General features: G+C 40.2%; 1 protein-coding gene across 2 annotated transcripts in view; it reads right to left on the minus strand.

The window, feature by feature from the left end:
• Positions 1-14915, minus strand: part of cntnap2a (contactin associated protein 2a) — a 674074-nt gene that overhangs the window by 284533 nt on the left and 374626 nt on the right. For both annotated transcript variants that reach the window (XM_057824376.1, XM_057824377.1), the window contains one exon: positions 2200-2349. In XM_057824376.1, coding sequence (XP_057680359.1) covers positions 2200-2349 — 150 coding nt within the window. The remainder of the gene's footprint in view (positions 1-2199; positions 2350-14915) is intronic.

A 14915-nucleotide genomic window follows, 5' to 3' on the forward strand; every position in this document is an offset into this window, starting at 1 on the left:
AGTTTATTCAGTTCATTCAGAGTTTATTATTATGAATGTATTTTTTACTTTCGTACTGTTGGGCTAGTATTATAAATGTCTTAATTTCACAAATTTAGCAATATTTTGGCCTTTGAGAGCCAAAGGTTTATTCAACTATTGTCACCAAGAGTAGGTATGCAATAAAAAGTTTTACTGGATTCACTTTGTATTAGTCTTTTTCCTGTTTGGCCTTTGAGAGGTTTAAAAAGTTTATTCAGTTCATTCAGAGTTTATTATTATGAATGTATTTTTTACTTTCTTACTGTCGGGCTAGTATTATAAATGTCTTAATTTCACAAATTTAGCAATATTTTGGCCTTTGAGAGCCAAAGGTTTATTCAACTATTGTCACCAAGAGTAGGTATGCAATAAAAAGTTTTACTGGATTCACTTTGTATTAGTCTTTTTCCTGTTTCGCAAAGGTAAGCAGCAGCCTGACAAAGCCATGATAGCAATGTCGTCACATCCAAGTATGTAACTTATTGGGTGAAAAAAAATATATATATATATACATACGTATATACAGTTGTGGTCAAAAGTTTACATACACTTGTGAAGAACATAATGTCATGGCTCACTTGAGTTTCCAGTTATTTCTACAACTCTGATTTTTCTCTGATAGAGTGATTGGAAAAAATAGTTCTTTGTCACAAAAAACATTCATGAAGTTTGGTTCTTTTATGACTTTATTATGGGTGAACAGAAAAAAGTGATCAAATCTGATGGGTCAAAAATATACATACAGCAGCGCTAATATTTGGTAACATGTCCCTTGGCCATTTTAACTTCAATTAGGCGCTTTTGGTAGCCATCCACAAGCTTCTGGCAAGCTTCTGGTTGAATCTTTGACCACTCCTCTTGACAGAATTGGTGCAGTTCAGTTAAATTTGATGGCTTTCTGACATGGACTTGTTTCTTCAGCATTGTCCACAAGTTCTCAATGGGGTTTAAGTCAGGACTTTGGGAAGGCCATTCGAAAACCTTAATTCTAGCCTGATTTAGCCATTCCATTACCACTTTTGATGTGTGTTTGGGGTCATTGTCCTGTTGGAACACCCAACTGCCCCCAAGACCCAATCTTCGGGCTGATGACGTTAGGTTATCTTGAAGAATTTGAAGGTAATCCTCCTTCATTAACCCATTTACTCTCTGTAAAGCACCAGTTCCATTAGCAGCAAAACAGCCCCACAGCATAATACTACCACCACCATGCTTGACGGTAGGTATGGTGTACTTGGGGTTAAAGGCCTCACCTTTTCTCCTCCAAACATATTGCTGGGCATTGTGGCCAAAAAGCTCGATTTTTGTTTCGTCTGACCGCAGAACTTTCCTCCAGAAGGTCTTATCTTTGTCCATGTGATCAGCAGCGAACCTCAGTCGAGCCTTAAGGTGCCGCTTTTGGAGCAAGGGCTTCCTTCTTGCACGGCAGCCTCTCAGTCCATGGAGATGCAAAACACGCTTGACTGTGGACACTGACACCTGTGTTCCATCAGCTTCTAATTCTTGGCAGATCTGGTTTTTGGTGATTCTCGGTTGAATCTTCACCCTCCTAACCAATTTTCTCTCAGCGGCAGGTGATAGCTTGCGTTTTCGTCCTGATCGCGGCAGTGACAAAACAGTGCCATGCACTTTATTCTTACAAACAATTGTTTGCACTGTTGCTCTTGGGACCTGCAGCTGCTTTGAAATGGCTCCAAGTGACTTTCCTGACTTGTTCAAGTCAATGATTGTTCAAGTCAATAATCACTCACATGAAATTGCTAATTCGTGTTGCTGTATGTATATTTTTGACCCATCAGATTTGATCACTTTTTCTGTTAACCCATAATAAAGTCATAAAAGAACCAAACTTCATAAGTGTTTTTTGTGACAAAAAAGTATCTGTTCTAATCACTATCGGACAACCAGCTATCGGGGCTAACAAATGCTATTTTGTCACACCCCTAGTATACAGCATTAACACGCATTCTCAATCAATGCTTAAACAAAAAGAAGCATGTCTAAAGGCATTAGGAAATCTGCTAAATATAGTCACAATCCTGAAGACACATTGACACGCGCATCAAAATAAAAGCATTACTGCATAAATAAACACACAAAAATGAACGTCTGCAATTACTTTTATATTGAATTTAAAAAGAGAATGCTGTGCCCCAGCTGAAAACATTATTGCTTTACCTCCTAGGTGATAAGTTCCTCCAGTGGTTATTAAGAGTGGTGACGTGGAACGTACAGCAGAAGGTTCATCGCCATCCATCATCAACATGGCAAAATTCTCCTTGGCGACCAAACGTACGGCATGCCATTGGCCGTCATTAAGACCTGAACCTATGGGGGGCAACAAAAGAAGGAGTCAACATGTTTGAAATTATACTGCAAGAAATGGAATTGTGTCTGTGTTTTTCACTGTACTACTTTCTTCCTGGTGCTTAGAACTGAATTACATTGACCACTATTAAGATCGTGGGGCTGGGTCAAGAGACCCAACACCCATTGAAAACAAACCGAAAAAAAAAACAATCTCCTGTGCATGTTCAACTTACTTACGAACCTCACAAAGAGATATCATCCAAACCCTTTTTGACATGCAGCCCCATATCATTAAGGACTGAGGGAATTTTGATGGTTTCTTTAGGCAGTCATCTTTGTAAATCTCACTGGAACAGCACCAAACAAAAGTTCCGGCATTATCACCTTGTCCAATGCAGATTCTTGACTCTTGACCCCTTCTCCAATGCAGATTCTTGACTCTTGGCAAGGTGATGATGCTGGAACTTTTATTTGTTGCTCTTCCAGTGAGATTTACAAAGATGACTGACTGAAGAAAACATCAAAATTCCCTCAGTCCTTGATGATATGGGGCTGCATGTCAGGCAAAGGCACTGGGGAGATGGCTGTGGTTAAATCTTCAATAAATGCATAAGTTTACATAGAAATTTTAGACAGCTTTCTTATCCCTTCAATTGAAAATATGTCATTTTCCAAGATGACAATGCATCATGACACAGAGCTAAAACTGTTAAAGCATTCCTTGGAGAAAGACTCATCCAGTCAATGTCATGGCCTGCAAACAGCCCAGATCTCAAACCTATTGAAAATCTGTGGTGGAAATTGAAAAAAATGGTCCACAGCAAGGCTCCAACCTGCAAGGATGATCTGGCAACTGCAATCAAAGAGAGTTGGCACCAAATTGATGAAGAATACTCATCAAGTCCATGCCTCAGAGACTGCAAGCTATCATAAAAGCCAGAGGTGGTGCAACTAAATACTAGTGATGTGTTTTGACTGTTATTTCTCTGTTTGTTTCTAATGATTCCATATTTTTTTCCTCAGAATGGAGTGGTTCCATAGATATTTCCCTGCACTTGCTCTATAAAACTAACATTAACTGACCACCACAATGTTTTTCCAATTCATTATTTTTTCAAGCTTTTTATCTGAGTTTGTTCTACATGATAAATGTCAGAGAGTGCTCGTCCGAGACTGTTAATTCCATACTTTTTGCTAGGGGTTGTATGTAGAAAGAACAAAAACGCCAATGACATACCTGCTGTTCCTGTTGAATTACCAAATATAAAACTATTGAGTGTCATTGTTTTCTGTTGAATGTTTATCCTAACAAGTTAAATAAATATTAAAAAGCTTCAAAACGTTTCGTTGAGCAAGTTTGTGTCATGGCTTGAGTTAACTTCTGTTTAGTTTGTGCCCCTAGTGATTCTTGTCCATGTGATTACTCATTGATTTCACCTGTTGTGGCCTGCTCTGTGTCTTGACCAATCCGCTTCCTCTTGTATCAACCACCTGTGTCTAATTGTCTCGTTACCCCATGTCTGTATCTAAGTTCCCCATGTGCTTTCTGTTCTTGTTGGGTCATTGTTTTTCCAAGTGTCTAATCCTGCGACCAATCCCTTGTATTGAGTCTTGCCCAAATAAGTAATGATGGTGAGATGAAGCCTCGTGAGGCATTGAACAACTGAAGCCAATTGGTTCGAGAAAGGGTTCTCGGAGCTTCATATGTGCATGGCTAAGTGTACAATCACAGTCAAAAATAAAATAACAATGCAAGATGGAACACTTGAATGTGGATCTTCAGCTCATCGACATTGAATAAATGTTGATCATACAAATGTTGAGGCACAGGTGACGCAGAAGACTGTTTTGAGGCGGTCTGTCCAACTTTTGATGCCGCATAGAGTTCTAGCCTCGGGTGGAAACCAGCTAGCTGTGGCGGCTAGCTTAAAACTGGCGTCGAGCACTGCGTCCAGCGTTTTGTCCGAGGTCTGCAAAGCCCTCCAGCCCGATTTGTTTGCCCTGTCCTACAGCCAGGCAGTGGGAAGCCATAGCAGATTTCTGGCGGCTATGGAACTTCCCAAACTGCGTTGGAAGCCTTGATGTTAACGTTATCATAAAAGCACCGAGGCACTCTCAATCAGTGTGTGAACTGTCTGTTGTTGAAAATTAAACATCAAAACAACTCCTTTGACACCAAAACGGCGCTTTATTTTTTTTTTATTTACTTGAAATGTGACATGTAAATAAGTCACAGACACACAGCAAATATACAGTGCCTTGCAAAAGTATTCGGCCCCCTTGAATCTTGCAACCTTTCGCCACATTTCAGGCTTTAAACATAAAGATATGAAATTTAATTTTTTTGTCAAGAATCAACAACAAGTGGGACACAATCGTGAAGTGGAACAACATTTATTGGATAACTTAAACTTTTTTAACAAATAAAAACCTGAAAAGTGGGGCGTGCAATATTATTCGGCCCCCTTGCGTTAATACTTTGTAGCGCCACCTTTTGCTCCAATTACAGCTGCAAGTCGCTTGGGGTATGTTTCTATCAGTTTTGCACATCGAGAGACTGACATTCTTGCCCATTCTTCCTTGCAAAACAGCTCGAGCTCAGTGAGGTTGGATGGAGAGTGTTTGTGAACAGCAGTCTTCAGCTCTTTCCACAGATTCTCGATTGGATTCAGGTCTGGACTTTGACTTGGCCATTCTAACACCTGGATACGTTTATTTTTGAACCATTCCATTGTAGATTTGGCGTTATGTTTTGGATCATTGTCCTGTTGGAAGATAAATCTCCGTCCCAGTCTCAGGTCTTGTGCAGATACCAACAGGTTTTCTTCCAGAATGTTCCTGTATTTGGCTGCATCCATCTTCCCTGTCCCTGCTGAAGAAAAGCAGGCCCAAACCATGATGCTGCCACCACCATGTTTGACAGTGGGGATGGTGTGTTCAGGGTGATGAGCCGTGTTGCTTTTACGCCAAACATATCGTTTTGCATTGTGGCCAAAAAGTTCAATTTTGGTTTCATCTGACCAGAGCACCTTCTTCCACATGTTTGGTGTGTCTCCCAGGTGGCTTGTGGCAAACTTTAAACGAGACTTTTTATGGATATCTTTGAGAAATGACTTTCTTCTTGCCACTCTTCCATAAAGGCCAGATTTGTGCAGTGTACGACTGATTGTTGTCCTATGGACAGACTCTCCCACCTCAGCTGTAGATCTCTGCAGTTCATCCAGAGTGATCATGGGCCTCTTGGCTGCATCTCTGATCAGTTTTCTCCTTGTTTGAGAAGAAAGTTTGGAAGGAGGGCCGGGTCTTGGTAGATTTGCAATGGTCTGATGCTCCTTCCATTTCAATATGATGGCTTGCACAGTGCTCCTTGAGATGTTTAAAGCTTGGGAAATCTTTTTGTATCCAAATCCTGCTTTAAACTTCTCCACAACAGTATCTCGGACCTGCCTGGTGTGTTCCTTGGTTTTCATAATGCTCTCTGCACTTTAAACAGAACCCTGAGACTATCACAGAGCAGGTGCATTTATACGGAGACTTGATTACACACAGGTGGATTCTATTTATCATCATCGTTCATTTAGGACAACATTGGATCATTAAGAGATCCTCCCTGAACTTCTGGAGTGAGTTTGCTGCACTGAAAGTAAAGGGGCCGAATAATATTGCACGCCCCACTTTTCAGTTTTTTATTTGTTAAAAAAGTTTAAATTATCCAATAAATGTTGTTCCACTTCATGATTGTGTCGCACTTGTTGTTGATTCTTGACAAAAAAATTAAATTTCATGTCTTTATGTTTGAAGCCTGAAATGTGGCGAAAGGTTGAAAGATTCAAGGGGGCCGAATACTTTTGAAAGGCACTGTATGGACACAATAAAGGATGACGTGCACCAACCAAAAATACGACATAAAGTGATTAAAAAGTTGGCAGTTTTTGGCCGACTGGGTCAACGCTTCGTGTGGCCATTCGATTTCGAACACACACATACTTGTCTCGGTGGTTCTTCCGATATTTATTCAATCGCTGGCTGACCTCCAGCACCGTATTTTCAGCAATCTCCTCCCACGAATTGCTTGCCATTTGGCAATCTTCCGAATGTCTTGACGAGACATTGTAGAAGTTGTAGTACTCGCTCTTCGTTGATACTCTCGCCGGCTTGGTCCATTTTTGCGTGTAGAAAAATCACGTTTGACAAACAGCGGTGATTTCACGCTGAACCGGAAACAACAGTCTGAGCGGACCAATCACAGTCCATTTCTGCCACGTCATATGCGTCGATGTGCGGCTAGGTTAGAAAATTCAATAGGAACACGTCAGGCTACGGCGCAGGGTCGTAAATCGGGTCTTCCTTGACGGCGCAGGTCTGACGCGGAAGCAAAACTCGGCCTTTACGAGATTTAAGCATTAATTCACAAAATGTTCAACGTAAAAAGCTCTTTGTCTCTGGTTCCACTGGGTCAGCTTTGACAGAGATAGGCCCCCTATTACCGTAATTTTCGCACTATAAGGCTTACCTGACTATGAGCCGCCACCCACCAAATTTGGCACGAAAACGGAATTTTTCATAGATAAGCTGCACTGGACTATAACCTGCATCTGTCCTCCCTGTATTACGGGATATTAACACCAAAAGATATTAACAGGTAACACTTTATTTGACAGCGGCATCAAACAAGTGTTATATGACCAATTGAACCTCCATGAAGCTTTGAACCACTTGATTGCAAAGCTTCATTGCTTCAAGAAGCTTCATTTGGTCATCATTGCTCCCGAGAGGGAGACCGTTAACCTCTGCTGCCACCTGCTGTCAAAACTGCTGTTGTCCAGTAGGCCTCCTAGCATGCATTGCAGTGCTACAGCAGTAAATAACAATCAAAATTCATGTTCTGTGCTAATTATTTCTTCAGTTACTGTTTCAGTTGTTTCATTAATTGCTAGTTATGGTTTTTGGTAACACTTTATTTGACAGTGGTGCCATAAGACAGTCATTAGACAATGACATGATATGACATGACACTGTCATGAGCAGTGTTGTTAATTTTACTTCAAAAAAAGTAATTAATTACAGTTACAAATTACTTCTCCCAAAAAGTAATTGCGTTAGTAACTCAGTTACCTGAATGTAAGAGTAATTAGTTACTTGGTAAAGTAACTGGTGATAATTTTCATGTTTTTTTTCTCAAGAAAAAACAAAACAGAAAAAAAAAAAAAAAAAACGGTCACACAATGTGAAGTTTAAAGGGTTTTGGGGACATTTGGCCCTAGCCCAATTCTTTACCCTCCGCTCGACTAGACACAAGGGTATTGCGATAACTAGATAGTAACCTTTGCTATGTGTGGAAGTCATTTAAAGTTGTGAATCAACCGTTAAAGTTGTTAAAATTGCTCCCGTTATTGCATTAGTTCCCTTCTGTCTACTTTCAACATGTGTAAGTTTTAAAACTGTTTCATCATTTAAAGATAGATTTAAGTCAAGATTTTGCCGATTCGCTAGGAAGGATCTCTACATCAGAGCCTTCCTGAGAAGTCCACTGCTTTAAGATGGCGGCTGTTTACTAACGCACGTAGTCCTTAAAACATGTTGCCAATGCAGCCGTGTCAGTCATTTGCATCTAGTTCTGTAATATGTGATATCTACCGTATCATGTGGGCGTAGTTTGTAGGCTATGGCTATAGTCAGTCACTTTTTTTATTCAACCAACTTAGTAACGCATAGTAACGCACGCCTTTCCCGCCTCAGTAATGGTAACGGCGTTGCCAAGATGAGAAAAGTAATTAATTAGATTACTCATTACTGAAAAAAATAGCGCCGATATATTCTAACGCTGTTATTAACAACACTGGTCATGAGCGTTTATGAATGCTTATAACAGATGTCATTTAGTGTTATCCGGCAAATTATTTCACTTTTGAATGGATGTAAAAGATCGAAGCTGGACATAAATGAAAAAAAAAAAAAAAAAAAACAGAAGCTGGACATAAATGGACAATGACAAAATTTGCCGGATGACACTTAATGACATCTGTCATAAACATTCATTAATGTCCATGATAGTGTCATGTCATAATTATGATAGTCTTATGACACCACTGTCAAATAAAGCGTTACCTATTAAATCAAATAATTCAACAAATTAGCCACACTTAACTATAAGCCACAGGACTCAAAATAAAGGAAAAAAGTAGCGGCTTATAGTCCGAAAATTACGGTAATCGGCCCTGCGCCCCATGTCCTGTCAATGGATTATGAAGTCTATGCCAGGTGTTAAAGGGTTATTAAATTCACAATGTCCATTACCGCACTCTAATAAGTTCTCTTAAAAAAACAAACAAACAAAACACAAGTTTGTTGCCCTCCCACATTCAGTTGAGTGCAGTTCCAACCCTGTGTCTCAAGTCCATTAACTCTCAAATAACCTCATTGCCTTCAGAGTAGCAGAGTGCACATGTACTCTGGAGTTGCAAGCTATGAGAATTTGTAAGAAGAGTCTGCATATGTCACGGGAAAGCATTTGCATGCATGCTACTGTTTTCCGTCCCCTCTCCCTCACTTCCTTCTATCCGTGAAGCCGTGCACCATTAAATATGAGCGATGTTTTGGAAAGGGATATTACCAGTGAAGCTGCAAGAGAAGCCGGCTCACTCTCATCACCTTCCCCTCGATACATCACCTCTTAGTGACACCAATCTCTACTCATCCTTCCTCGCCCGCCTGCCTCCCTCCCTCCTTCTCTGTCCCTGATTCTTGATCCTGTCTCTCCATCTTTATATCCTTCTCCGTTGTCCTCCCGCATTTCACTTCTCTTTACAGCGCTCCGTTCCTGTTTTTGTCTTCTGAATCCGATTGGTTCACCGCTTCGATGACTGCCATTTATTTGGAAAGCGCAGACGCCGTCACTGTAACGAAGTTCAAGGTGCGGACACGAGCAAACGGGAAAGCCGGCGTGCTTTGTGTGAGGCTTGTTCATCGTTATTTGACTCTGCAAATGTTAGTGAACACAAAGGCTGCTGCTTTCAATCCAATTTCTGAGAGACTGTTATGCGTGCTTGGAAGAGGGCGTTATTGATGACCAAACACCTGGCGAGGGGCGTCAAAACTGTGACCTTGTGAAATCATGCAACGCAGACCACTTAACAGAGCATGAATGAACAATTATGGCACGGTTTTTCCATTTCACATTTCATTAGTTTTCTTGTTTTTTGAATAACAAATTAGGCTGCATTTATTCAATCAAACGATAAATAATAAATAAATGAGCCTGTGATCATCAATATCCTGGTTGTGTTTTCTTTGTAGGACTTATCCAGAGTAAAATCTTATTGTAAATTTATAGTTACAGTATTTTTCAGATTATAGATTGTACCTTAGTATCGGTCGCACAAGCCAAAAACAAATACACAATAGAGAATGGTAAAATATATAAATAATATACAGTATACAGGTCATACTGAAATTAAAGTTGCTTTTTTTTTTTTTTTTTTTTTAAAAATCAGATACGAAGAACAAACGTACAGTGGTATGAAAAAGTATCAATATTTTGCAATTTCTCACATTTCTGCATAAAATCATCATCAAATGTGATCTTTGTCAAAATCACACAGATGAAAAAACTGTCTGCTTTAACTAAAATCACCCAAACATTTATGGGTTTTCGTAATTTAATGAGGAAAGTATGCATATAATGACAGAAGGGAGAAAAATAAGTAAGTGATCAATCATATTTTATATTTTGTCCCCCCCCCCACACACACACACACTACCTTGGTAGCAATAACTTCAACCAGACGCTTCCTGTAGCTGCACATCAGTCTGGCACATTGATCAGGACTAATCTTGGCCCGTTCCTCTCTACAAAACTGCTGAATTTCAGTCAACTCCTGGGATGTCTGGCAAGAATCGCCGTCTTTAGGTCATGCCACAGCATCTCAATGGGGTTCAAGCCTGGACTTTGACTTGGCCACTCCAGAACGTGTATTTTGTTCTTCTGAAACCATTCTGAAGTTGATTTACTTCTGTGTTTTGGATCATTGTCTTGTCTCTTTTTAGCTTCAATTGTCTGACAGACTGCCTCAGGTTTTCCTGCAAAACATCCTGAGAAACTTTTGAATTCATTCTTCCATTAATGATTGCCAGTTGTCCAGGCCCTAAGGTAGCAAAACAGCCCCAAATCCTGATGCTCCCTCCACAATGCTTAACGGTGGGGATGAGATGTTAATGTTAGTGAGCTGTTCCACTTTTCCTCCACACATGATGTTGTGTGTTACTCCCAAACAATTCAACTTTGGTTTCATCAGTCCATAAAATATTTTGCCAAAATTGGAGTGTCCAAGTGCCTTTTTGCGAACATGAAATGAGCAACAATATATTTTTAAGACAGCAGTGGCTTCCTCCGTGGAGTCCTCCTATGAACACCATTCTTGGCCATAGTTTTACATATAGTTGATGTGTGCAGAGAGATATTGAACTGTGCCAGTGATTTCTCTATGTCTTTAGCAGACACTCTGTAGGGTTCTTTTTCTACCTCTCTGAGTATTCTGCGCTGAACTCTCGGCGTCATTGATGAACATCCAGACTTTTAGAGATAGTTTTGTATCCTTTCCCAGCTTTATACAAATCAACAATCCTTGATCACAGGTCTTCAGACAGCTCTTTTGAGCCACGATGCACATCAGACAATGCTTCTCATCAAGACAATTCTTACCAGGCGTGTGTTTTATAGTGGGCATGGCCGCTTTAAACCATTCATCAGTGATTGGGCACACACCTGACTCAAAATGTTTGGTAACAAATGGTTTAAATTGCTCTTTGAGTCTCCTTAGGCAGAGGGTTCACTTACTTATTTTTACCCCTTCTGTCATTGTTTGTGTGCTATTCTCATTTAAATATGAAAACCTATAAATGTTTGGGCGGTTTCAGTTAAAGCAGACAATTTTTTCATCTGTGTGATTTTGACAAAGATCAGATCACATTTGATAGTGATTTTATGCAGAAATGTGAGAAATTTCAAAATGTTCAGATACTTTTCCATTACAATGTATACATCATAGTAATAAAAAATGGAGAAAACAGGTGAATAGGTGTCTGTTAACGTCACTTATCAACAGTTATTTAGATAATTACTATATCTCCTAAACAACACAACTTGTTGATCAAGCTTTTCATCTCGCTTCAAATCACCACTAAATTCAGTTTTTTACCACGTTAGCTTTACATATGATAAAGTGGTGAAGGTCTCAGCAAAGTTTCAAACATTTTCATCTGCAAAGTAATTACTGTACCCATCATTCATCTCAACCATTCACCTACAGTGGACCCTTGAGCTTTACTTATCATCTGTGCTCTTATCAGCAATGTGAAAGTAGGGTTTAGAAATCTGGTCTGAGGAGTGCATATAAAAATATGTTGACTACTTTCAATAGTGTCTTATTACTACTTTGCAATTTTATAAGAAACCAAGAACATGTTGAAGCAGGATGAATAAACCTACACAAATACTCACTGTTGGGGTAGATAACAAAGCCTGGTGTAAACACTCAACAAAACCTGTTGGATATCCTGTAGCCTGCTTTCGTTGCGTTTCCAACAAATACAGTGGTATGAAAAAGTATCTGAACCTTTTGGAACTCCCCACATGTCAGCAAAAAAACCCATCAAATGTTATCTGATGTTTGTCAAAATCAAACAGATGAAAAAAAAAGTCTGCTTTAACTAAAACCACCCACACATTTATAGGTTTTCATATTTTAATGAGGAGAGCATGCAAACAATGACAGAAGGTGGAAAAATAAGTTAGTGAACCATCTGCCTAAGTAGACCTAAAGAGCAATTGAAACCAATTCTTACCAGACAATTTAAGTCAGGTGTGTGCCCAATCACTGATGAGTGGTTTAAAGCTGCCATGCACACTATAAAACACACGCCTGGTAAGAATTGTCTTGAATAGAAGCATTGTCTGATGTGCATCATGGCTCGGTCAAAAGAGCTGTCTGAAGACCTGCGATCAAGGATTGTTGATTTGTATAAAGCTGAGAAAGGATACAAAACCATCTCTAAAAGTCTGGATGTTTATCAATCAACAGTCAGAGAGGTTGTCTACAAATGGAGAGAGTTTGGCACATCCACCAAAGATGACACCAAGAGTTCAGCGCAGAATACTCAGAGATTGTAAAAAAATAACCATAGAGTGTCTGCTAAAGACTTACAGAAATCACTGGGAAAGTCTAATAACTAATATATAACGTGCACAAATCAACTATATGTAAAACTATGGCCAAGAGTGGTGTTCGTGGGAGGACTCCACGGAGGAAGCAAATGCTGTCTAAAAAAACATTTAATTTAACGTTTAATGTTCACAAAAAGGAACTTGGACACTCCAAAGAAGTTTTGGCAAAATATTTTGTGGACTGATGAAGTCCACAAAGTCGAATTTGGTATTCGGGAGTAACACACAACGTCATGTGTTGAAAAATGGAACAGCTCACCAACATCAACACCTCATCCCCACCGTGAAGCATGGTGGGTGGAGCATCAGGATTTGGGGCTGTTTTGCTACATCAGGGCCTGGACAACTTGCAATTATTAATGGAAGAATGAATTCAAAGGTTTTGCAGGATAACCTGAGGTTGTCTGTCAGAAAGTTGAAGCTAAAAAGAGGACGGATGCTTCAACAAGACAAGGATCCAAAACGCATGGGTAAATCAACTTCAGAATGGTTTCAGAAGAACAAAATACACGTTCTACAAGTCTTTAAAGTGCCTATAACAGCAAAACGCATGTTTATTTCATGTTTCACGCGGTATTTTATGCTCCTGAATGAAATGGATGTGTGTGGAAGCAATTTTTTTTCAATTTTTTGAAACCGCGCCATTAAAATTAGTGACTTCCAGCACCTGTCTTGGGTTGAGGACAAATGCGAATGTGATGTCACCCAGGTCAGCATCTCACAATACAGCATTGCTTTATAGCATGCAGATTGACTGGGGATGCAGCTGATTTTGCGGATTAATTAGTTTATTTTTCGCATCACGCCAGCCAAATGTGTTGCAGGGTTTTGTTGCTGCACCAGGCAAAGGCGTATGAGCCTTTTTGAGTTTCAAAAAGTTCCCAAGATTGGCCAAAACAAGTTCGCCAATTGTGGTATCATTGGACTTACGAGGAAGTGAGTAAACATCGTGTTTTGTATTATGTCAAATACTGGGATCATGGCACACGTTTTAATATGGAAGTGGTTTGCATTTTGTGGCTGACAATGCTCCTCGTCCACTGAGAATGTCACTCGGCCGACGACCCGCTAGTCACACACCCCTCTCGGTACACTTCGCGTGCCTGCCGGGAAAGCGCTATACTCGGCTTATGCGCGTGCGGTTCTCCATATCGTCCAGATCTCCAGCACCCTCTGCCTGTTCGTGTGCCCGGCAGTTGTCCACTATCCTCGGGTTGGGCTCGGGCAGCTACGCGCACGTCGGCCGGTTTGTCCAGCGGTCATTCTCCAGCTGCTTGTCCGGTAAACAAGCTCTCCTGCGCGCAGCAGGGGAACAGCGAGCTGTAACTTGCAACTTGCTCGAAGCTGGGGGGGTTGCCAACAACCCCACCACCGTGTGACATGATCCTGGGTTGTTTTGTGTGATTTTTTTATTCCAAAGGCAAGAATAAGACTTACAAACGCCGCTCGGTTCAGGTTAGCATGTCGGCTAGCTGTCCGAAGTTGGGGTGGGGCAGGGAAATGACATAAACCGGACTAACTCCGGTGGCATAAAATATTGTTCGGGAGGTGCAAGGAATCGACAGTTTTGACCATTATGGAGTAATTTTGCCATGTCGTACTGAATAAATGCATTTTTAATATTTCTTATTCCATCTAGCACAAGATTGTTATTTGTCATGACCTTGTCATTTATTTAGCAATGGCGTACCGGAAGCAACACGTCACTTCCGTTCATTAATATTCATGACATTAGCTACTGTTGCTAAGTAGGGACAAGCCACCGGTTGTCCCTAATAGGAAATGAATGGAAATCGTGTACGAAGGAGATGTTTACAGAGCTAAACCTACCAATTCTCTCCGAAAATGATGTGCCTGGTGCCAAATTCACTGGCAAAGATGTGGAAGAACATAAAAATGTTCAGTTATAGAGATGGCTTGAGTGTCGAAGGCTGAAAAAGACGGAAAAAAAACGAGCCGACCTAAGCATAGCTTTAGCTTTTTTATCGATGCGACTTACAATGACATTCTCCTGTTTCAACAAGTTATCCTTTACCATCAGCCCTGTATTTCTTACATATCCTCTGGTTGTCCTACATCTCTTACCGTTCTTGGGGGTAATTGAGTTTGTGTAGCGATCGCAAATGCTACTCAGTGACAGCCAATGAACACTTTTAATTTTTTCATTGATAACAAATCTTAATTCTATAATTTATTTACACTTCCCCCTAACTTAAGTTGCATATACCTGTATATGTATGTGTGTGTGTAACGGAAACGCAGTCAGTTACCATTGTAATTCTTTTCAGGTCATTCATTGTCAGACATTGTCAGTACGGCACTACGTTACACAAAAAAAATAAGTTAAAAATATAAAAATGGC

Source organism: Corythoichthys intestinalis, chromosome 20 (genome assembly GCF_030265065.1).
Source record: "Corythoichthys intestinalis isolate RoL2023-P3 chromosome 20, ASM3026506v1, whole genome shotgun sequence".
Lineage (NCBI taxonomy): Eukaryota > Metazoa > Chordata > Actinopteri > Syngnathiformes > Syngnathidae > Corythoichthys > Corythoichthys intestinalis.